The sequence below is a fragment of the Tasmannia lanceolata genome, unplaced genomic scaffold, assembly GCF_043159265.1.
Source record: "Tasmannia lanceolata isolate RefF3 unplaced genomic scaffold, GAP_Taslan_0.1 ptg000007l, whole genome shotgun sequence".
Classification (NCBI taxonomy): Eukaryota; Viridiplantae; Streptophyta; class Magnoliopsida; order Canellales; family Winteraceae; genus Tasmannia; species Tasmannia lanceolata.
In genome coordinates, this window is record NW_027518684.1 from 12552223 (window position 1) to 12575443 (window position 23221).

The 23221-nt window shown below is 37.3% G+C and overlaps 1 protein-coding gene and 1 long non-coding RNA gene across 4 annotated transcripts; one reads left to right on the forward strand and one right to left on the reverse strand.

Moving 5' to 3' along the window:
- Positions 1-2492: 2492 nt before the first annotated feature.
- On the reverse strand, positions 2493-8835 carry LOC143881928 (uncharacterized). Of its 2 annotated transcripts, XR_013252046.1 has the most exons (3): positions 8668-8831; positions 4095-4367; positions 2493-2703 (listed from the first exon to the last, which is right to left on the reverse strand). It is a non-coding gene; the product is annotated as an uncharacterized LOC143881928 (long non-coding RNA). The 2 variants fall into 2 exon arrangements; XR_013252045.1 differs by having other exon boundaries at positions 2493-4367; positions 8668-8835.
- A 1854-nt stretch (positions 8836-10689) lies between these two features.
- Positions 10690-15642, forward strand: RTL1 (RNAse II-like 1). 2 transcript variants are annotated; one of them, XM_077383969.1, is made up of 4 exons: positions 10690-10813; positions 13860-14185; positions 14999-15145; positions 15227-15642. In XM_077383969.1, exons 1-4 carry the CDS (start codon positions 10720-10722, stop codon positions 15548-15550), a joined length of 891 nt encoding a protein of 296 aa, XP_077240084.1. In that variant the 5' UTR covers positions 10690-10719; the 3' UTR covers positions 15551-15642. The 2 variants fall into 2 exon arrangements, with proteins under 2 accessions (XP_077240084.1, XP_077240083.1); XM_077383968.1 differs by lacking the exon at positions 10690-10813 and adding an exon at positions 11030-11143.
- The last annotated feature ends 7579 nt before the right edge of the window (positions 15643-23221 follow it).

Genomic DNA, 23221 nt, shown 5'->3' on the forward strand with positions numbered 1-23221 from the left:
GCCACCATTTTTTCTTGGATTTTGATGTGTGTCCCACAATCTCCACCCAAGCCCATGCATAGGGCGGGAACAACCATTTTGCACCCAGTGTTCTGATGGGGTGGGGCCATTATTTTCCACCCATGCTTAGCAAGTTAGCATGAGCCAAGAATGCTGGTAAGGTGATAATCATCAAAGATTGTCGATGAGTTATTGAAAATAGCAAGTGCAATAATATCTAAATCACAACGGGTTCTTGCCTTCTTGCAGAATTTAATAAGCCAAAAGTCTCTTATCATTGAATCCCCTTCAAGCATATGGCTCAAAGCCCTTCTTAGGACAGATATGAGTTAAAATTCTTATTCGACTGCCCACTAACCATTTCCTTTAATTGTTTAAGCAATTTCATGACTATTTTCTCTCTGTGTTCATCCGCGAAAGTTTTATAAGATCACCTTCCTGGTTCTTTATTGCTTTGGAAGACGGAAGACTGGAAGAACTGACATACTAAATGCAAAAATTACTTATAGCCACTTAGAATAATTATAGGGGCTGTTTGGTTTGTGGATAGTAGAGTCGGACTAATGGATATTCCAGGTTTCTCTGTAAATCCATTGTTTGGTTGCCCAATTAAAGCAGAATAGAGATCCTGCAGAACCATGTTTTCCAGCTTATTCCAAAAGCATGAGGGTAACTCTGTCCACACAATTCAATTTTGGGGGTAAACTGGAACTGGGTTTCCATGGCATTCCATCCCCAGTTTCAAGGATATTTTGTTCCCGGGATTGGCTATCCTGCTCGGATAAGTTTACCTTGAAATTATCTCCTCTGCTGTACATCACTTTTATTCTGATAATATCTTGTCCAAGAACAAAGGACGAAGTGAAACCCAAGCTTTGGATAAGCAAGTCTATCCAAAGATAAAATAGACCCAAGCTTAGGGGTGTTCATTATTCGGTTAAAACCGAATAACCGAACCGAATTGGTCGGTCGGTTCGGTTTTTTTCCGTTTCGGTTCGGTTTCGGTTTTTTTTATTTGGCAATTCGATTTCAGTTACCGAAATTTGATAACCGAAATTATTTCAGTTATCAAATTTCGGTTATTTCGGTTCAGTTATAACCGAATAACCACCCCTACCCAAGCTTGCTATCTCCATTGGGAATGTTTCAATTCTAACGAAAGGTTCATACCATTTTATACAGAAACATAAATGCATGGCATCCTCAAGGACGTCCCAAGTAGAAAAATGTTTTTTCTAGTAATTTTTTGGTGTTTGGTAGCCAATTTAGCATCACAATCCCTAGAGACTGGTGACAAGATTCAAAGCTAATTGTTTCTTGTCTAGTGAAGTGGCATCCATGTTCCTTATACCTTCCATGCCATCCTACTCAAAAAATGAGAAATTTTGTCAAGTAGAATGTTGACTTTTCTCTTTCTCTCTCTTCCCTCTATCTCTTCTCTTTCTATATATCGGTAACGACACCGCTCCCATTACTCTTGAGAGATTGGCAACCCAACATCACTTATCACTATTCTACCAGGTAAATCCTAGGTAGATCAAACATACATATATTTTTCTCCTCCCTATAGACTACTTATACCACTAATCTACTAGGTAACTATCTGCATCCAAACAGACCCACTCTTATTCCATGGGCTTTGATTCATGAGCAAACAAATAATCTGCATAGCTTCCTTTTAAAATTGAAGCCTTTTTCCATGGAAGAGCAACAACAAAAAGTACATAGCAAACATTCTTGTCTTGCAAGAATTACTATTAGATTTGACTCATTCAAGTACACCCGTTTTGAACCAAGATTTTCTCTTAGCGTTGGCCTACATGCTCTGTTAATCTTTGAAAATTTAATCAAGATGGGCACGGCTACCATTGTTGGACTTCAACTAGGAATTATTTGTAAGTACGAGCCATCAGGTCCCTGCCCTTTGTACACACCGCTCATTGCGCCCACCGATTGAATAGTTATCATTCAAAAAAATACTAGATCTGTTTTTGTAAAATGACAAATTTAAATTATGCGAAGATCAACAAGCACATGTCTTCTCATTTGATTGAGAGATTTCTAACTTAGCCAATGGTTTGACCTTACCAGGAAGGTCAGCACTTGATTAAGCTGCAGTTATTTCTACATGCAAGCATGCTCATTAGGAACACTAAATAATAAATGGTATGTCATGTTGGTTCACCGCCCTAGGGTAGTCTTTGGAAAAAGATGAATCATGGATGGATGATGATAATTAAGGGAAATGATATTTCCCCCCACTTTTCCAGCATTTATTATCATAAGCATTTCGTTTGACATAAAATGAGTGTAAAACAAATTTTACACCCATTTTTTACGACCATTTTACATCCAAAGAAATGGAACCTAAAGAGTCAAAACAAAGAGAGGGAGCAAATGCTATCATTTTTAGAAGAAAGATAACTGGAAATACCATTTCCCTGATGATAAATGCACCCTTTTGTTTAACTATAAACACCTCTTAATAGTGCTTTTGAGTATAATAATCAGTTTTGGACTCAAAATCAGTACTCAAAATCCAAAACAAACAGGGCCTAAAGAGTACCTGTCAAAAAATATTTATGCATCTAGACCTTTTTGCCTTTTGGTCACCATCTTATTCTGGTACACAATTTGAATACAGTTGCTTCCTGCTTGTTACCAAGATACCCACATGAAATTTGACACATCATTACAAAAGATCTGCAAGAAAAAATAATCAGTTTAAGAGAACAGAATTAGCAACTAAACGGAAAGTAATTGCTAAAAGACACCTGAAAAGATAGAGACAGGTCAATTAATTCTGTCTAACAAGCAAATCACTATGGTTTGTATTGTCAATAACACCAGTGACACCACTTTGAAAATATTCGCCTGCACAATAAGAAAATTAGAACAAGCCTTGGGGCCTCCTTGGATACCACCAAAACCAATCCTTATTTGCAAATAACATTATTTTAACTCAATCTTATTTGCGAATTGAAAACTAAGCCAACTTTGGAAGCCATTAAGACAGATAAAAGTATTATAACCATTATTTGGATATAATATTATCTGCAAACAAGACTATATGCATAAAAGATCATATGCAAATAAATTTTAAGGGTATCTAAGGAGGCCCTTAAGTTGCAATATAATAATAACAAAGTCTTCGGCTGCAATATAATAAAAACAATTACTTCCAAAAATATATATACAATAAACAAAATCCGTTTAACATCTTTTGGGTTTCAACACATGATCAAAACCTTAAGACTAGGGCTCTTTACCTCGACCTTTTAGGTTTGATTCTTCATGTGCTAATAATACCCATCAAAGGCATTCAATGTTCATCTGATGGGAGATTAATGCATATAGAAATGTAATAGATATCCCTAAAACAAGTAAAAGAAAAGGATAAGAAAAGAAAGATGATTCAACAAATAAAAAAAGTAAATTCATGACATAAGCTTTTCATTAGCCTACTTTTAATACATGAAATTTACACCCATTGTGATAAGGACCCCTTGCACCATAATATGAATATGTTGCTCTTTCAATTTGGATAAAACACATTTTCCAGTGACTCTTCTTGATACCTTAAATCATTTCCTGACGTAGGGATGATCGGGCCAAAGTTTTTCTCATAGCAAGGTGATTCAAACTAGTTTTGAATGTACTTGGCAAACAACTTTCAAGCACACTTTATTGCTCAAATTTGGCTCTTAGTCAAGTAGGACCCTTGGTTGTGTTTAAGCTTTAATGAATGTTGAGCTAAGAGTTTGAGGAAAACCGGACAATTGCCAAGTTGGTAGGTTCTTGTCACAAGTCCTGAGTACCATGTAATTTTGGGTTTACTCTCTTCAATTTGACTAGAGACTAGAGATAGATGACTCCCATCAAATTATCAGCTGAAAAGTTTCTTCAAAAGACGAGCTAAGCTGCCTTAAGTATTTTAAATGTTGTTAGTGATGATCCTTAAATAAGGCAACTCAAAAACATATGGCATAATGTTAATTGGCATTTCTCTCAATTTCTGCCTGTTTATCAAACAAAATATGAAGACACACCATGGTTGAGGCATTCATACAAATAAGAGCCAAGCAGATTTTTACCTCTGAGCACCAAGTTCCAGAACGATCAATGATAATCCATTACGAAACTGAATATTAGAAGAAAATAAAATGATCGGCCAACTGTTCTAGCAGATCAGTTGTATGACCAATTCAATTTACTAACTCTAATGGAACCGAATAGCTTGCAAGTGAATCTGAGTGGATTGGCTCCGAAATCTGAGTGGAATAGCTTTCTGTTGTCTTGTATTGCGTGGGTTTTGATTTCCAGTCCATCAGAAAATTTGGAGCTTTCTGGATTGATTTCCAGTTCCTCTGCAAATTGCATCTAGACATACTTTAGTTTCTAAATTGTTATAATCAGTTTTACACATGACAGAGATGGGCAATCTTGATTTATTTCAAAGAAGAAAAGCCTATAAGCCAATGCCTAAATTTCACATGTGACTTACACTTAAATCATGAAAGAAGGATTATTGTCATGTATAAGTACTAATCCAACCATCGCAAATCCAATCATCCCAAGAATCAGAAAATACAGAAGATCTAGTCATCCACAAGCACAAGTTACAGTAAAGTCCATTGCTAATTTGCTATGAACCAATAAATCAATAGCCGAAAATAATTACATGTGAGGGGAATCCAATGCACGATATTCAAAACTAATAAGCCTAAAAATAAAATAAATAAATAAAAACATGCAAAGGCAAAGACATTCATGTGAATCGAACAAAAATATCAAACCTTCAGAATAAATTTTAAGAAACCTTACCATTCAAAAAAAAATTAAGAAACCCTACAAAAAAGTTGGTGCATAGTATAAACTGATAGATTTGGGTTTGTATGTTTTCTTAAATAACTTTAGACTTTCTCTAATAGACATGGGAATTGGGGTGCGAACAACCCAAAAAAAAATGGCTTATAAAATAGTCTTTCTTTTTACTAATTTTTTAATAAAATTTCTCATCATTCAAAAAAAAAAGACATGGGAAGCCAAAAGACCTAAAAGGCTAAAACCTTCCCTTTATATGAATTTTGTATGGTTTTAGCATGGTGTATTTGCAATTGTACCCAACTTTAAAATGTCTATAAGGATTTGGAACAGGATATAATGAATGGGATTAACCATCCATCAAAAGATGGCAGAGAACTTATGGTCAAGAAACACAGAAAATAATCTCTATTAGTCAGTGTGACCGAAACCTTCACCACATCTACAACAAGAAGTATCATACTGACTATAACAAGTGTTGGTCATATAAAACGTCTCTTAAGGATTTGGACCATCCACTAATGAATGGCATTAATCATACATCCAAAGATGGCAGAACTAATGGTCAAGAAGCACAAAAATAATCTCTATTAGTCAATGTTTCCCGAACCTTCACAACATCTCCGACAAAAAGTACCATACTGACATTGGCCGAAAAAAGTTTTGGGTATTTTAAAAATCATAAAAGCCTCAGTCCCATTTAAGAGTCTCAAAACTAGTTTTTTAAATGCAACTTCTAGGAATCTCAATCCAATATATTTCAGAACCTCCTACTACCATGATTCTATCAACTTCACATTTTGTGTCGCCAATCCTTCATTGTTTGAAGATAGTCCTGTTTCTGATTCTAGACAGTACAATATTAAAAAGTTAGCTATTTTCATATTTTAATGAATGTAAAAATATATTTGCATATTAACATTATTGTCTAGAGGCCCTTTCCTAACACCCCTGCTTCCTAAACACACCAGTCATGTTCGATCAACTGAGCACCATGGAATATGAACATACTATGCCTACTAGAAAGAGAGAAAAAATGACATCGTTAATCATAGTCCTCAGTTCCTATCCATACTAGGCAGAATTTCAAGAATGTTTCACTCTGGTAAAGAAACCATAATGGGGCCTGAATCCAATTATACCAGCTTGTGCTCTGAAATATTCCGAGTATCCTAGACCGTTATTGTCGCTGTAGCCCTTGTTAATCAGTTCCCTTTTATCACTTTTCCTAAGATGCCTTTAACAACTTTGTTTGAAAAAACAATCGCCAGTTGACTTTGGAGGATCTTCTAACAATAGCAAAAACCTTTATTTATGTGAATTGTTTGAATGATACTAACATTAAATTCATTGCATATGGTTGTTAACATGATATTTGTTTTTTCTTGTTTTTCATCCTAATTCTTTAACTTAAATTTGACATGTGTATTTTCCGAAACAGGTGGACCATTTCCAAAAGAAAAAATAGGACGCCCATCAGAATTGAATAAAAAAACTATGTTCGCTAACCTGTCATGACCTATGGGATTAGAAAAAATTATCAAAATAGATACAAAAGGACCGAAATGTTTCTGTCTCCATCCCCACCGAAATGCATACCGAAACCAAAACCGTTGGTGTACTATATCAGTACAATGAAACATCGTGGTGTATTAGTGGGATACTATATCAGCATGTAAGGCATAATTATATTTATATTAATTGCATGTGAAATGTGGTGTTTGTTTTATGTATAAATATTTTACATGAATTACATGTGAAATGTGGTATGCATTGAAATACCAGAGATTCATGATAGCGAATGTCACTAAGTGTTCACCGTTGTTAAACAATTATGAATGGTCGGCTTCCATATGTGATAGCTTCTAAGCGTGTATTTGTGCTTATTTTAACATTTCTTGAAGTTTCATCTTAAACTTCTATTATTTGCATATGTTTCCATCGTTCTCATGATTTTAAAGAATTTCTACTGAAATTTCCAATCTACTGAAATTTCCAACCTAAACTGAAATGTTTCTGCTTCTATGTTGACAGAAGGCAAAATTTAAAACCTTGCATAAAGTGAGCTTGCAGAAGTTAGCAATCTTGAAGTTGGAAGCATGAATAAGCTGAAGTGAGGCATGAAAGTTGCGGATTTGTGAAGTTTCATTCTCCAAAAAAGTCAACAATTATTCCTATAGTATCAATAAAATGACCACAATGAATCTCAACAAAACAGACAAGAGAAAAGAGCTCTTCTGACACTGCTAGAAAGGATTATGAGGATTTAGCTGAAGAAAGGAAACTATAATGTGTGATATGTCAAGCAAGAAGATGGTAATACCTTCAATTTCCTTGACGTGTGATGTGCATACTAGTCAACATTTTACTTGTAAAATGTCAAATTAGTATTAGTAAAACAGCTTTTGACAAGCATCTACAAAGCCATTCATATCCTTACAGTTTGATATTCTTTCACCAAGCTAGATCCCATGATATATGATGCATATGCAAATCCCACCAACAAATTGTCAGATTATAAACAATATGTTACAAGTGAAGGACTCTGGGTATTTAACAGAAAGAAAAGCTTCAAGCACAATCCACATTTTACTTGTAAAACTTCAATGTTGTGTTCTTGAAGACTTTCAAAGATGAAAATAAGAGGTCCTTTTGTGGTCTTTGAACCAGATAATAACCCACTCTGTTGAAAGACTTATCCTATGCATCCAACAACCTGCCCAGCACACCTTTACCAAATGATCAATAGGTACTTTCATTGGTCAGAATAACTGTTATTTTTTAAACACATACCACTTTTCATGAATTAACTATCATGTTTTCTACTTGTTATTGCTAGGCATTCGCAATTATAATTTTGCGGCCGTCCACCTTTCAGAAAATTACTATCAACTGCATCTTATAAGCTTAATCTAATAGATTATTATTATATTTTATTTGTACATGTCTTGTGTCTTATCTCATGGTTCTAGATAATATTCATTTCACTTCCCGCACTTTTATATCTACAATGTTGGTTTTCTTATCTTATAGTATTGGATAATATCCATATGATTTCCTGTACTTTTAACAGGGTCAATTTATATCTCCAATGTTGGTGTTCTATCTGGGTATCAGTATCAAAGAATACTATTGCCTCCAACCTACACACAAAGTTGTAAAACCAACAAGTTCCCAATGTAAACATTGTCAATAGCTTGTTAGACATAAAGGCCAAAAAGAACCCACATCAATGTGTACAAAAACATTGAGTTATAATGGTAAAATCAACCTCAGAATTTTAACAGTCACTAAGTGCCCACTATAGAAGGCTAGAAGCTTTCATACATAGCCAGAAGCTGATTTTAGAGTTCCAAACAAGTAAGAAGCACCCATCAAAAAAAAAACAAGTAAGAAGCTCATAAAATTAAAAAGGCACTTTAAAATCATCCAAACAGTTCAAATGTATAAATCAAATGAATAACAGATAAAACCCAATTAAAATCAGTCAGAAATCTCGTGTGGAAAATGCCACTCATCGCATAAAAAATGCTATGTTAGCACAAGATATTCATCATCCTGAAAGGAGAAAACGAGTAATAAAATGTGGGTAAAAACAGCAAAACCGGGTAGACTCATGAGGGTTTATCCAAATCGATAATAAAAAGTTGGGAAAATGGGCAAGAAAATCTGAGATGTGGGTTTTGTGCAACTCATTTCTATCATGTGAAAAATGAAGCAAAAACAAATTAATGGAAATTTTCATGGTAATAGGAAGGTAACAAAATGGGAATACGTTGAAGAGCTAGATAGAAGAAATACAGGGCTATGGTTTTATAGAAGGGGAAAGAGTGAAACCCTAACCTGCAAATGCATAGATCCGCTCATAAGTACAAGATCGACGGTCTTGATATCACATACATGTCTCCTATGGGACCTAAATATTTCCTTTTAAAGTTTTAACCATTCATCCCTAGATGGACTTTCTGCCAAGTCATCATCCTCTTTTTTCTAGGCCACTCATAATGGCACTACCATGTTTTAATTATTACAAAAACTCAGCTTGTCCTTCCTCTTCATTTCTCTTCCAAGGCCTTGGTACGGTGGAGTTACCACCCTTGATATTTGATCCAACAGCAGCTTCTCAAGAAGCGAGCTGATGATGACTTGCACCATATAAATACTCTACTTTCTAGATAAATATGAATATGAGTGTGAAAGTGCACCACGTGTACGGTTTACATTGTACTACGTACCACATCTATCCACCACGTGTATGGGCAGACTCATACCATATAAAACCCACTTACTATATAATTCCCTCTTTCTTAATTGGGAAGTGAATTATTCGCCCCCTGTTCTTTCCCGGGCCACCCCTTGTGGTGTAAAAGGAATAGTCATAAACACATTAACGAGGGATTTGGTTGGGTTCAGAGATTAGGATCTGACAAGATATGATTTGCCCAAACTAATTCAGACCGAGTCAGCTGATATCACTTTCCAAACAGGACTACCGTGTCTTTAAGACTAGAGTATCCGTGTTCATTTGTATACTTTTAAGTCGGTTAGAAAGTTTATGTTGGCTGATTCATGTTTTTAGGGTTCTCATGGGATGAATGCTCGTAAAAATATGAGAGGACAAAATAAAAGGTGGGAGCCCAGTTAGATGATCCTAATCCTGTGTAATTGTTAGGCACAGCCGCTTAATGAACGGTGAGAAAGTTAAAAAATAAAAAAAAAGAGCGGTTGGATTTTGCTGCATAGCACATCCATAGTAAGTCCTAGGAAATAGCCAATGTTTTATTATGGCCAGGATTGCAGGAATTTAATGAAGAAGATTGGAAAAGAAAAAGTTTTTCAAAATTTCTTGTTTTTCCTTTGTTAATTTACAAACTAACAAACCAAGTTTAACAATGGTAGTTCAAGTTTTATTTATAGGGACCTTTATTTAGGGAGCAATGATAGGGAAACTTGGAATAGGACCTAAAGGGGGACCGAGCAAATTGATTCACGCCACAACATCGCATGTGACGTGAGCCGGTCCGAATTTTAGAGAAATCATCAATAAGTAAATTATTTTGAGCACAAGGTATATTCTCATGAGAGAGAGGGAGAACGCGACAAAAACTAAGCCTATGAGATCAAAACGCTCATTACTTGTGAATTACATAATTAGCTAATTTGGAAGGAGTATGTTGGGCTCTTTGTGAACGTTTTGGCCAAATTTTCTAGTGAACTTCCTGCTATGATTCATTTGATTCCTCAAGTCATGGAGTCTCTTCTTCACCACAATCCTAATGCTCGATTGGAATCGGGTGGACTTGATTACGTTCATCCGCCAAGAATGCATTCTTTTTTGAAGATTCTTTGGGACCTTTTGTGTTTGTTTGATCGTCCTCCTTTTCTGAGGAGGATTCTAATGAGGAAATCTCTTCGGGGTAGTCCTCTGATCCAGTGTCTTTTTCACTCTCTTCATCATCAGTCTTTGCATCCGAGTCCTGATTATCATTGTCTTTGATGGCTTCTGAGTCCAGGTCTTTGAGAATGTTGAATGTATTGGGTCTCTTTCAGTCTTCTTATCATCTGGGTGGGTATAGAGAGGTTCTTCATGTGCATTTTCTGAGGTTTCTTCTTGATCAAGGAGAGAAACTGAATTCGATATATATGTATCCATTTCTTCTCTCCATACTTCGGGTCATGGGAGTTGAGAAAGAAAAAGTGCCGTTGGATGTGTACTTTTTAGAGAAATCAATAGGGACGGTGGGTGTTGAAAAGATCTTGGGACACCCATTTAAAAGTCCTAAGCTAGTGGAAGAGGCTTTGACACATCCGTCATATAATAATCCGCCCACGGACAAGCTGTGTAATTCATATGAGAGACTCGAGTTTATTGGAGATGTAGTGCTCAACATTTTGATGGCTAAAGAGCTCTTCAACAAGTATCCCAACCTTTTCATATTAAAGCCGGCCGCGCCCATAATTTGTCGTTTCGTATTCACTCTTTCCTACGGTATAAATTTAGGTTCTTAATTTGTTTTTAATGCTTTCTGGTCCAATCTCTTAATGTTTTCTAGTACGTCTTTGGATTTTCAAGTTGAAATTGCTTTGTTCCGAACAGAAGTTGTTATGATTCCCTCTCTATACCTCGATTGAGTTGAGATTTTACGTTTCTTCTATTTCACCTATTTTGAAATTTTTTTCTTCCATTTCAATTTTTCAAGGTTTTTGTATATTGCAGTTCAAATGGCTTTGTTTCTTTATATTGCCATTGAAATGGCCCCTAGAATGATAAGCTTGATTTCTATATCACCGATTTGGCCTGAATGTGCACCAAGTGGAGGTACTTACGAACTCAATGTTCATTTTCACAGTTTTATTGGAATATACATCCTTACCTATAGATTACAACCAATGATCAGTTTTGCTTGTATCCAAAGAGGGTTTGGTCTATTTTTTATGGTTGCATGTGTAATCTTATAATTTCATTCTTTTATTCATAGTGTTACTTCATAATTCTGTCTTTTCTTTCTTCTATTTTTACTTACTAATTTGTTTGTACATTTAGCTATTCTTTCTTTTCTTTTTATAGGGTTGTCAACATTTATCCTCATGGTTCTCTTTAAGAATGCTTCTTTAATTTTAGAACACTATTAGAGCATGAATTTTTTCACAACTAGTTATATACGTGGAATTGAATTGTTCATTGTTTATTAGAGCTACCATCCATTTACGTGGCACCAATCAAGCAGCGTGTTTAAGCCCCCCAGCCACGTGTTTACCCTAGTCGCGTGTTTAATCCCCCCACCCACGTAAACCCCATGCATCTATGCTCACAAGTCTCTAAAAAGGGTATTTGTATTATTTACCATCTGAGTTAGAGCGGAAAAATTGCGAACCTACTGAAGATTTATTAAATGTTATAACTCCGGATTTTAATTTTTTTTTCATTATTACCTGACATTATTAGTTAAATTCGCCTCGACGCCCGTGAACTACGAATTCGCCTCCAAAATACAATGAAGACATGTGAGAGTGTTGGAGACATTTGGGCCAGATACCATTTCAGCTTCTTGCCATTTCAACAAAGTTACCGCTTCAGCCTTGTTGCTGTTTTGGGATGATTGGCTGATTCTTTTGGATTAGACTGAAATCAAATCTTGGCGAGATCCTTGTATCTTCCTCTTTATATATACGTATGTATCTATGTAATATCCATGAGTGAGAGACAAAACATCTATCTTCACCGTGGAGTAGGCAATTGCCGAACCACGTAAAACCCTTTTATCATTTGATAGTATGTGTGTTAGCTAGACGAGCCAATCCAGTCTAACCGAGAGAGTTTTTCCTTTGGGTGATTGCTTAGTAAAAGTTCAATCGAATACATTGGCAGGTATTTTCTTCTAATTCTCAAATTGCTTTCAGTTGTAAACTCAATCTGAAAACCCTCTCTTTCTTCCCAAATACTCTCCTTTCCTCCTAACTTTAGTCCACTACACCCCATCCAAACCTTCCCAAAGTTTCAACCGTGAACTCCCTTTATTTCCTGATCTTCTATCTGGTAACATCACCTTGCTTTCTTTGATTATTATTTTTTAAACCGAATAACCAAAAACAAACACCACCTTCTTTATTCTTGTTTACTACCCATTCTTCAAGCCATTCATGAATCCCTTTAAAAACAAAGGGAAAATTACATTTACACGCTCTCTAGTTTCTGACACATCCACTTCCACCCCTATAGTTTAAAACGTGACAAATACACCCCTGTAGTTTCAATTTGTTTAAGGTAGGCCCCCTCAGCTGAAGGTTCGTCCATAGATTGAAGAGTTAGGATGATCCGATGGAGCTGATTTTTTTGGCACACCGTATCTATGACAGCGCCCATCAAATGAACGCTTTGGATCATCCAAACAATGTGGGCCCACATTATTTGGATGATTTTTTGGTAGTGTTTGGATTCGGGTATGGGCCCACATTATTTGGATGATCCAAAGCGTTCATTTGATGGGTCCTCACATAGATAGGGTGTGCCTAAAAAATCAGCTCCATCGGATCATTCTAACCCTTCAATCTATGGACGAACCTTCAACTGAGGGGGCAAACCTTAAACAAATTGAAACTACAGGGGTGTATTTGTCACATTTTAAACTATAGGGGTGGAAGTGGATATGTCAGAAACTAGAGGGGGTGTAAATGTAATTTTCCCAAAAACAAAAGCAATTCTTGAAATAAATTCAAGAATTTCCTTCCCTCTAACAACCTTGACTCCGTTGAAACCACCCCATAAACACTTTCCATGTAGATGATTTGCGAGGTTCATCTTATGGCATGACGAATGAACAGTCTGGATCATCCAAAAAAAAATATAGGCCCCACAGTACATTTTTAAAAATACTATACTTCATGCGGCTGAACAACATATAAAATCTCGCCATCCAACATGAACCTTATCCTCGTAAAATTTTCATCCCCCAGCAGGACGCACCCGCCCCCCTTATGACGTGAACCGTGGGCTACTTTAACGCTTTTTTGCCCGGGCCCACCCATACACGTGTACGTGTACTTTTCTTCCTTAAAAAACCGTGCACGGCTCCCACTAGCTGCGTGTGTAAACTGTATAGACACCCACCCAACGTGCCCCCCACGACATCTCCAGATCCAGTAGAGAGGGTATTTGTGTAATTTACAATCCTATAATAACCTTATTGCCAACAGTATTATTATTATTAATTACAATATATTTGGGTCAAGTCAATTTTTAATATTTTCCATTATTAGCTGTGTCCTTACTCATAAATTCAACATGCCGCCCTACGGACCCAACCCAATTCTAATACAAAAAGGGCTCTCCTACACTCCTAGTTCAACCATGAGAATTTTCCTACTTATTCACAAAACTTCTCCTCCAAGCATATTGATAAGTACACGTCTTCTCTCCATAATTTCATATCTAATCTATTTTTACTCTCCTCATTTCTTCTCTACCCGATAATATTCTAGATTTTAGATCATGGGTGTTGAGGAAGAACATGAACCGTTGGATCTGTGCTGTGTAGATGAACCAATGGACGTGGCAGGAGTAGAAGAGATCTTGGGATACCAATTTCGAGATCCAAAGTTGTTAGAAGAGGCTCTGACCCATTCATCATTCTATTATCCGATGAAGCCCTTGATTTCTTACGAGAGGCTAGAGTTCATTGGAGATGCAGTGCTCAACTTTTTAATGGCGAGAGAGTTCTTTGACTCCTACCCTGAACTCTCTCCTGGACCTCTCACGCGTCTCCGAGCGGCCAACGTTGATACAGAGAAATTGGCTCGTGTGGCTGTCAACCATGGTCTACATCGTTATGTTCGTCATAAGGTGCCTGCTCTAAATGTACAGGTAAGGAAAGACAAAATTATTTGTGTTTTGTTATCACTGTTTTTCTTTAATTTATCTTGACTGATATTTGCACACCCATCGTTTGATATTGTACACCCCCCTCTTCCATTGAGCCCACCTTTGGTCTTATGTTCTAACTCTAATGCAAATAGGAGAGATAGATAGATAGATTACTGTCCACACTTTCGTGGGCCCACACGAGTGTACACACATTTTGCCACACTGTTTGATGAATAAGTGAAGTGGGCCCACTGCGGCATAGTGGGTTCCACCTCTAATTGATCCTAGCTATCCATTTGAGGGGCTACACTTTGCATCTCAAAATCATCGACCTATATTTGGTTAGATCAATTTGGCCACTGTTGGATACCCATAAGATTTAGATTTGGATTTCTCATATTTGGCAGTTGAGATTTGCATCTAGATCAATAGGATTCATTTCACAGAAAAGTGGCAAAGTTCACTGCCGGCTGCCAACCTGACGCCTACCCTTGTCCTTTATCTTGGCTTGGGACAGGTTGTGAAGAACACGGGCAAAGTTAAATTTACAAATCAGCTACGACAGTGAAAAAAGATCTGATTTTTCAAATTTGTTCCGCAAGATATTATTTAGAAATCAATATTTATGGCAATTACTTTCACCCTCGCTGCTCCTCGACCTTGCTGCAGCAGCAGCGAGATGTCCCTCCCTCCCTCTCTCGTACAGCACGAGCATGAGGCTGATTGATGTACTTTGTATCCAAAACTCAAATCCCAATCCAAATACAAAACATGAGGTATCCAAACGTGGCCTTACTGTATTTGGAAATGCAGATGGAAGATTTTATGGAAGCTATCCTTGAATATCCCATCCATTCCAATGGACTAATTGATGCTCCAAAGTTTCTCGCCGACATAGTGGAAGCACTCCTTGGAGCAGTTTCCGTAGATAGCGGCCATTCTCATGACACAGTTTGGAAGGTAGTCTCTCTATCTCTACCTCATATACATATTTCTATCAACCCCTTGTTTTGATCTTCACACTACTATATCTTATTGCAGGTATTTAGACGATTGTTGGAGCCAGTAATTAGTCTAGAAACATTGGGGAAGCATCCCATGAGCGAGCTATATGAGCTGTGTCAGAAGAACAGAATGCGATTGAGATTCGTGAGGGAACCATGGGAAAAGAACACAACAGTGGAGGTATTCGTGGATGAACATTTGATGGGGAGTGCCACTTCTAGTCAGAAGAAAGAGATAGCACAGAATCGTGCTGCTAAGATGGCATTGGACAATCTCAAGGGCATTCTATTGGGGACTAGCCAAAGTTTTAATACCAAGGAAGACATTTTATTAGGGACTAGCCAAAGTTTTAATACCTAGGAACTATGTATTACAGTGTATCAGCTTCATATGTCTATTATTTTGTGAACTAATTGTTTTAGGAAAGAGATATATTCACCCCCTATTCTACCTCGGTGCAGCCCCTTCCAGTGCATTTATGATTACACTTTAACAATACAAGCAGGGGGCACAGGGACAAAGGGGTGAATTGATTTTGAGTTCAGATAACATCATAACATAATCCAACGGCCAAGGTTGCCTATCCGATCACTGGTCTAGATAGTGCACTTTGTGGGTTTGAACTTTGACTCTCCACAACCCAATTTTCGGGCATTTAGTTCAAACCATTTCCAAATTTTTCTGTGGAAATTAGTCTTGTTGAGTCTTGAGAATTGATTTTGAGTTCAACATTGACTATTGGACTCAAAATTAAGGCCATGTTCGTTCAAGATTTTGAGAATTGATTTTTAAGTCCCAAACCAATTATTAGACTAAAAAAATAAGGGATTATTAGTTTTGGTTGTTGGGAATCAATTTTGAGTCCAAAGTCGATTATTGGACTAAAAATTTACTTCTTAAGTCTAATAATCAGTTTTGGACGAGAGGACGATTATCAATATTGAAAACCAATAGTTCCTAAACTCAATTATGAGTCCAATAATCAATTTTGGACTAAAAAATGCAACACTAACCGAACGAATTTAAGCCATAATAAATCTGGCCAAATGTTGTTAAAAACACTTTGCTCGGGGATATGGGGTTTCAATTTTGAGGTCCTTAGATTTGTAGAACTTCTTGGAGATCTGTAGATTCGTTAAGATCATGGCCGTTGAAATTACCAAAAAAAATGCCCTAATTTGCAGGTGCATAGATCCGCTAATAAGTCCACCTAGTACTAGGGTTTTACAAGATCAACGAACGTGATTTCACATACATGTCTCCCTGTGGGATCTAAAATTTGCCTTTTAAATGATATTGGCACTACCATGTTTTAATAATTGCACTGAGTCATGTTGTCCTGTCCTCTTTAATTCTCTTCCAAGCACTTTTTAAACTGTGATAACCTTCTGACAGCTGTTTAAATAATAAAAGACAAGCTGAGCTTGTGCAAATATCAAAACATGGTCCAACACCAGGAGCCTTTTTCTGACAGTAGCTTTCCAATGTGAAAACAAAACAAAAGGAGGTGGTGACAGTAGAAACAAAAGGGAGTGCCAGTACCATCTCCCTTGGATATCTATTTTTCTTGAAATGTAAATCATTGACCAGTCAAAAAGGGTTTATTTGAATTTAGGGCTGGCAACGGGGCGGGGCCGGATGTTGCATTCCCGTTCCCGCCCTGCGGGGAATACCTAATCCCCATCCCCATCCCCATCCCCACCTCACACAAAAATCCTCACCTTAAAAGAGCTTTTTAATATCCAAAAAAAGAAAAAAACAAGTCGTATTTGTGCACTTATCAAAATATGATAGTGCCAATATCACTAGCATTAAAAAAAATATTTATTGTTAACTTAAAAAACACTAAAACAATACTAAAATCAGAGGATATTGATAATGGCATGCATAGTAAAGCGTGTGGGGCGGGTCCATCTCTATCACCGCCCTGTTCCGTTCCCGTCCCAAGTCGGGGAATCCCTGTCCCGTTCGGGCGGGTTTGGACGGATCCTCGGTTTCACGAGTGAAATTGCCAGCCCTATTTGAGTTTGTATACTGACGTGACGTGCAAGAACTGATTCATAAGAGTCAAACTCAAAACTTTTGCGAACTTTCGAGATGTATGTAAATAAGTCGGCCATAATGTGAAAGTGGACAACTGTACGGTTTAGAATGTATTGCTTCCCACATCTAGTCCACCACGTGTATGGGATAGATGAGCATGCCTCAGCCCATATATGGAACCCATTTACCATATAATTCTCTCTTTCTTAATTGGGAAGTGATTTATTGGCCCCTTTTCTATCCCGGGCCACCCCTTGTAGTGTAAAACAAGTACTAATAAAAGTTTACATTCGAGGGATTTTGGTTGGGGTTAGAGATTAGGATCAGACAAGTTAGCTAATTTAGACCGAGTCAGCTGATATCACATTTCACCTTCCGAACAGGACTCCATCATCTTTGAGACTAGAAAACTACTATCCGGGTTCTTTGTACAGAAGTCCGTTTTAAAGTTTATGTTGGGAACAACGATGAAATTTCCAGCGTCTGGCTTCATTTTGAGGCTTCTCATAGGATGAATGCTCATAAAAATATAAGCGGGTGCAATAACAAGTGGCACTCGCTAAAAGGGAGTGAAAATATCATCTCCCTTTTATTTATTATGACATCCCTCTAAATAAGATACCATTTCTTTGGAAGCCGGAGAAACAAAAAAATAATTCAGAAGCGCTTCTATGCTTTTTTTCAATGCAGAGAAAGAACAAGATGTGTTAGAATATGTGAGATCCAACAGTTGGATTGGGTTGAGAACTCACCGTTGGATCATCTTGGAGGTAGATTGGGTAAGTGGGCAAAGTGAAGCAACTAGATAAGGATTAGAGTAGGCATGCAAGAGAGATTAGGAAAGTATATTAGATTAGTATTTTCTCTTTCTATGATTAACTTGATTTCATTCTATGTTTGTCATGCATGTGCTCTATATAAGGACACCCTTGTGGTTGATTGTAATCAAGCAAAATTTTGAGGCAGCTAGATAATTAGCCGAGTGGATTAGAATAGGCATGCAAGAGAGATTAGGAAAGTAGATTACATTAGTATTTTCTCTTTCTATGATTAACTTGATTTCATTCTATGTTTATCATGTATGTGCTCTATATAAGCGCACCCTTGTGGTTGATTGTAATCAAGCAAAATTAGAGCAGCCACTACATCCCGTGTTCAAGTCATGGAAGGGGCGACCTATGGACAGGACTACCTGGAAAGGGCTACCTGGTAAAAAAGCCAGAGTGAAAGCCGCCAGAGTGAAGTTGCCACAGAGTTGGCCGCCGTGGAAGGGGCGACCTGTGGAAAGGGCTACCTGGAAAAAAGGCCAGAGTGAAAGCTGTCACAGAGTGGGCCGCTGAGGACCACGGATGCGGAAGCGTGGTGATATGTTAGGTCTTATGTGCGGGCCCACCTAGGTATGGGACTGGGTGGGACCCAGCCTGGTATGGGACAGGTTTAAAGGGCCTTGCCTAACATGTTCCATCAGCTCTGAAGCTTTTGGCGCATCAGTGAGGTACCTAAATTTGGTATCGGAGCCAAAGGTTTCGAGTTCAAATCTCCTTGTTATAAAAAAAAAATCTACATGCAATGGTCAACCCACATGTGCCACGTGTTTGCCAAGTGGGTCAGAGGTGAGGGGGAGTGTTAAAGTATAAAAGATTATATACTGCCTTTCTCTTAAGCTATTGGAGAAGTTGCTAAGTTAACAAGACGAGAATGGTATTATGTAAATCCATGTTTGGTTCGTTTCTCCCACTTCTAACTTTTGAGCCGCTTTTAGAGTTGATTTGTGTTTTTTTGTGGAACGAAACCTAATCACTTCTAACAATTCCACTCTGCCCATTTCCTCCGCTCTTAAAACCCAAATACTAGAAGCGTCAAAGAATGCAATCTAGATTTTATGTGAGAAGATTTTATGATGATCCGCACCATTCATTTGATGGGCCACTATGTAAATATGAGTAAATTTGTCCTTTTTGTGTTGTATAGTTACTTTTAGTTGTTTGTTGTAGTTTTCTTTGTAGCAAGCTGGAGTTCCATAGTATATGCTCTCCAGCTTGAGGGGGAGTGTTAAATAGTGTGTTAGGGTAGTATAGTCATTACATGTTTTATAGAAGATATAGTCATTGTATCGTGTCCCCAATTTAGACCTATTTATACATCATTTTACATGGGAGCTCCTTAGTGGAGACTCTCCATCCCTCAATTCCTCTTCTTCTTCTCATCTCCACCTCATCTCCATGGTTTCTAAACACCCAATTTCAAATTTGAAATCGGTCTCATTACGACCGAGCCAACGATTGATGACTTATTCTTTGGGGTCAAGGTAGTTGCATGCCAACTGTGATTTTTCCCAGAGAACGGAGGCAACACTTATGCTCAAACTAAGTAACATGTAAAAAAAATGAAAGTGGGCAGTTAAAGAAAGTTCCCTCTCAAAGACGTCGGGTAGAAGTGAGTACAAATGGAGGCTATAAGAGGAAATGGCTCAGGAGAAGAGGTCCCAAAGCCAACATCAAACACGCCGTGGCATTATCTTTACACATAGTTAAATTTTCCACAGGTACCTTTACTTTTCAGTAGCTGTAGCTTATCTCCAAGGATTGAAATTCAGTGGCTGTAGCTTTTCTCCAAGGATTGAAAACACGACGAAATGGATGATTCATCTTCCCAGCTGAGCATTTCTCTTTAATTCTCTGTCATTCACACTTATGTTTGTCGTGTTAGTAGGAGGTTAATCGGATAATGTTAATCTCTAGTCCTTTGCATTTTGAGTGCATCAACTGCATTCTGTGCACATCAAAATTCAACATGAGTCGTTTGCAATCTGCATGTGTCGACATTGAAAGCCATCACTCCCGCATCACATTGTTCTGGAAAAGTCCTTTTGTCCTTGGCATTAAAGCCCAAGAAAGAAGTGGTGTTCCATTATCCTCCTCAATCGCCTCAAACCCATTCCCAGCAGACAGAAAATCAATCGATCACCCCATAATATCTAATGGAAAATAACCAAAATACCCGTATCTCATAAAAAATAATTTAACACCTGTCTTACCGAAAATAATAAATTACTCATATCTCATGAAAAATGAGTTTCGGGGTACTATTATAACTTGATCATACCGGCCGTGATAGTGAGAAATTTTAATACTTATAGAGGTCAATTTTTTGGCAAAGAAACATGGTAAAAAAAAATTGCTTGATTTTATGGCGTGCAAAATACCAACCAAAAATAATGTTATAGCAAAGATTTACTCTAGGGCCCGTTTGGATACCCCTCGGATTTGGATTTGGAGGGGAATTTGGATTTTTAAATCCAAATTTAGCGTTTGGCAAGCCTTTATGACATCTAGATTTGGATTTGACTGAAATCCACAAGATTTACAAATTCCTCATGTTAGTGTAATTTTTTGGATTTATAAATCCTTTTTGCGAGAGGTTATTTATAAATCTAAATATGACCCGTAAGGGGTTAAAATGACCAAAATATATCAAAAAAGTGTTAAATGACTTAAGTACTCACATGACATTAAAAACTGATCAAAATACATCGTATTAGGTAAAATGACTAGAAAACCCTCGAGTTAGGCAAAATGACCGAAAATACCCTATACCAGGTAAAAATGACAAAATACCCCTAGTCGTGCAAAATGACTAAAATACCCTTATGACATGAAAATGATAAAAATAACCTCATACAGGGTGAAATGATTAGAATACCCAATATCATGAAAAATTACTAAAATACCCTTAGATCAAGTAAAAATGACCAATGGCTCATAAAAAATGACTAAAAATACCATCATGAGATAAAAATACGCCATATTAGGTAAAATGACTAGAAATACCCCTATACCTAGGGTGGCAAAATTGGCCGAACTGAAAATTCGGTTTGGTTACACTAAACCGATTCAAATTTCGGTTCGGCTCGGTTTGGGGATCAAACCGAATCGAAACCGAATATTTCCAATGATTATGAGTAAGGGGTGGCAAAATTGGCGGAACCGAACCGAAAATTCGGTTTCGGTTCAATTTTAGTTCGGTAAAACCAAACCGATTCAAATTTTGGTTCGGTTTGGGGGTCGAACCGAACCATTGCCACCCCTACCTATACCATGTAAAAATGACAAAAATACCCCAAAGTCGTTCAAAATGACTAAAATACCCTTATGACATAAAAATGATCAAAATAACTTTATATAGGGTAAAATGACTAAAATACCCCAAGATCATGAAAAATTATCGAAATACCCCTATATCAAGTAAAAATGACCTATGGCTCATGAAAAATGACTAAAATGACTAAAAATACCCTCATGAGATAAAAATACGCCATATATTAGGTAAAATGACTAGAATACCCCCGGGTCATGCAAAATGATCGGAATACACTTATACCGAGTGAAAATGACCAAATACCCTGAGTCATGAAAAATGACTAAAACACCCTTATGACATAAAAATGATCAAAATACCCCCACATAGGGTAAAATGACTAGAATACCCCCGGATCATGGAAAATGGCTGAAGTGCCCCTATATCAAGTATTTGAGGGCTTTTTGGTTTTGTTAGATTTCAAATTCAAATCCAAAGAGCATCCAAACAAAAAAATAATAATTTAGATTTGAAATCCAAATCTATACGTGGTCATCCAAACGGCATTATTTATAAATTTGTGAATTTTAAAATTCTTGATTTCAAATCCATAGATTTTGAAAATCCAAATTCACCTCCAAATCCAAATCCAAGGAGTATCCAAACGGGCCCCAAGTAAATTTTATCCCTTAAAATTCTGTTTTGTCAAGTTTACACGGAAAGAAATGTAGGCTATGCTCACCCAAGTTTGAGGGTACTTTTGGGCAGGCACAAGCACAATGTTGTGAGCTTGATATAGAGGTAGTGGAGAGGATTTCACAAACTAGTGAATATTTGATATTTCCACTCCAAGATGCTTCGGGCAAGTTTATGGATCTAAATTTGCAGTTCATATGCACTCGAGAGGCATTGTTTGATACCACATTTAGTGCACTGGAGGGGCTGATCAACTTATTTGCCGTGCAAGAGTCGATTTTGCCGGTTTGAACATTATGAATGAATTGGGGTCGGTCTGGTTTTTGAAATGAAGAGAGAAGGCTTGCAAATATGAAGTGAGATAAAGGTTGCCCATATAAGATCATGGGTCGCCATGTAATTGTAAATTTTATATGATGTTTTCGCATGAAGTCCAATATTTTTTAGAAAATACGGTGGGGCCCACTTCTCAGGATGATCCAAACCATTCATTCAATGGTCCATCATGTAAATATGCCAAATCATCTCCATTGGATGATCCTAACCCTCCGATCATCCTATCGAGATGATTACAGATTACGGCCTATTTACACGGCTGCCCATAAATGACCGGTTTGGATCATCCTAAGAAGGGGGCCCCACTTTACTTTCTAAAAAATGTCTGACTTCACTATGCAAACCATATTAAACCTGCTATAATTGATATTGAACCTCATATAAAAATCAACCGTTGAGATTGCATGTGTGGGGCCCAGCAGTATTATTTTCTTTTTTGTTAGTAAGGGGAAATGCTATCCATTTTCACTCAGGACAGCCTCCAATAGGGTAAAAGAGTAGTCATAAATACACTAGAGGGGGCTGTCCCAAGTGAAAAAAGGGACGAATATATCACTTCCTACATGCATTGAAAAAAGGAAAAATTGCAAATGGGGGATACCAAAATACGAGAATTGCCACTCTTTTGAAAAATTACAAATGGTGGTCAAAAATGGAATTTGCGGGATAACCTGACCAAAATGTCCCTAGCGCTTATCAAGTCTAAAAAGTAGTTATCAACTGTTAGTCTAAATATGATTTAACAACTCCTAAATAGGGTTATCAAATCTCGCCCGGAGATATCAAGTTTTCAACAGGGTTATTGAGTCTCACAAGGGGTTATCAAGTCTAAATAAAAAAGTCAGGTTGGGTTGAGTTCAGGTCGGGTTCGGATTGAGG

Coding starts and splice junctions, on each gene's coding strand:
- RTL1 (XM_077383968.1), top strand. CDS start 11,047: ATGGCTTTGTTTCTTTATATTGCCATTGAAATGGCCCCTAGAATGATA. Junction 11,144..13,859: donor TGAATGTGCACCAAGTGGAG/GTACTTACGAAC, acceptor TGTGCTGTGTAG/ATGAACCAATGGACGTGGCA. Junction 15,146..15,226: donor CTCATGACACAGTTTGGAAG/GTAGTCTCTCTA, acceptor ATCTTATTGCAG/GTATTTAGACGATTGTTGGA.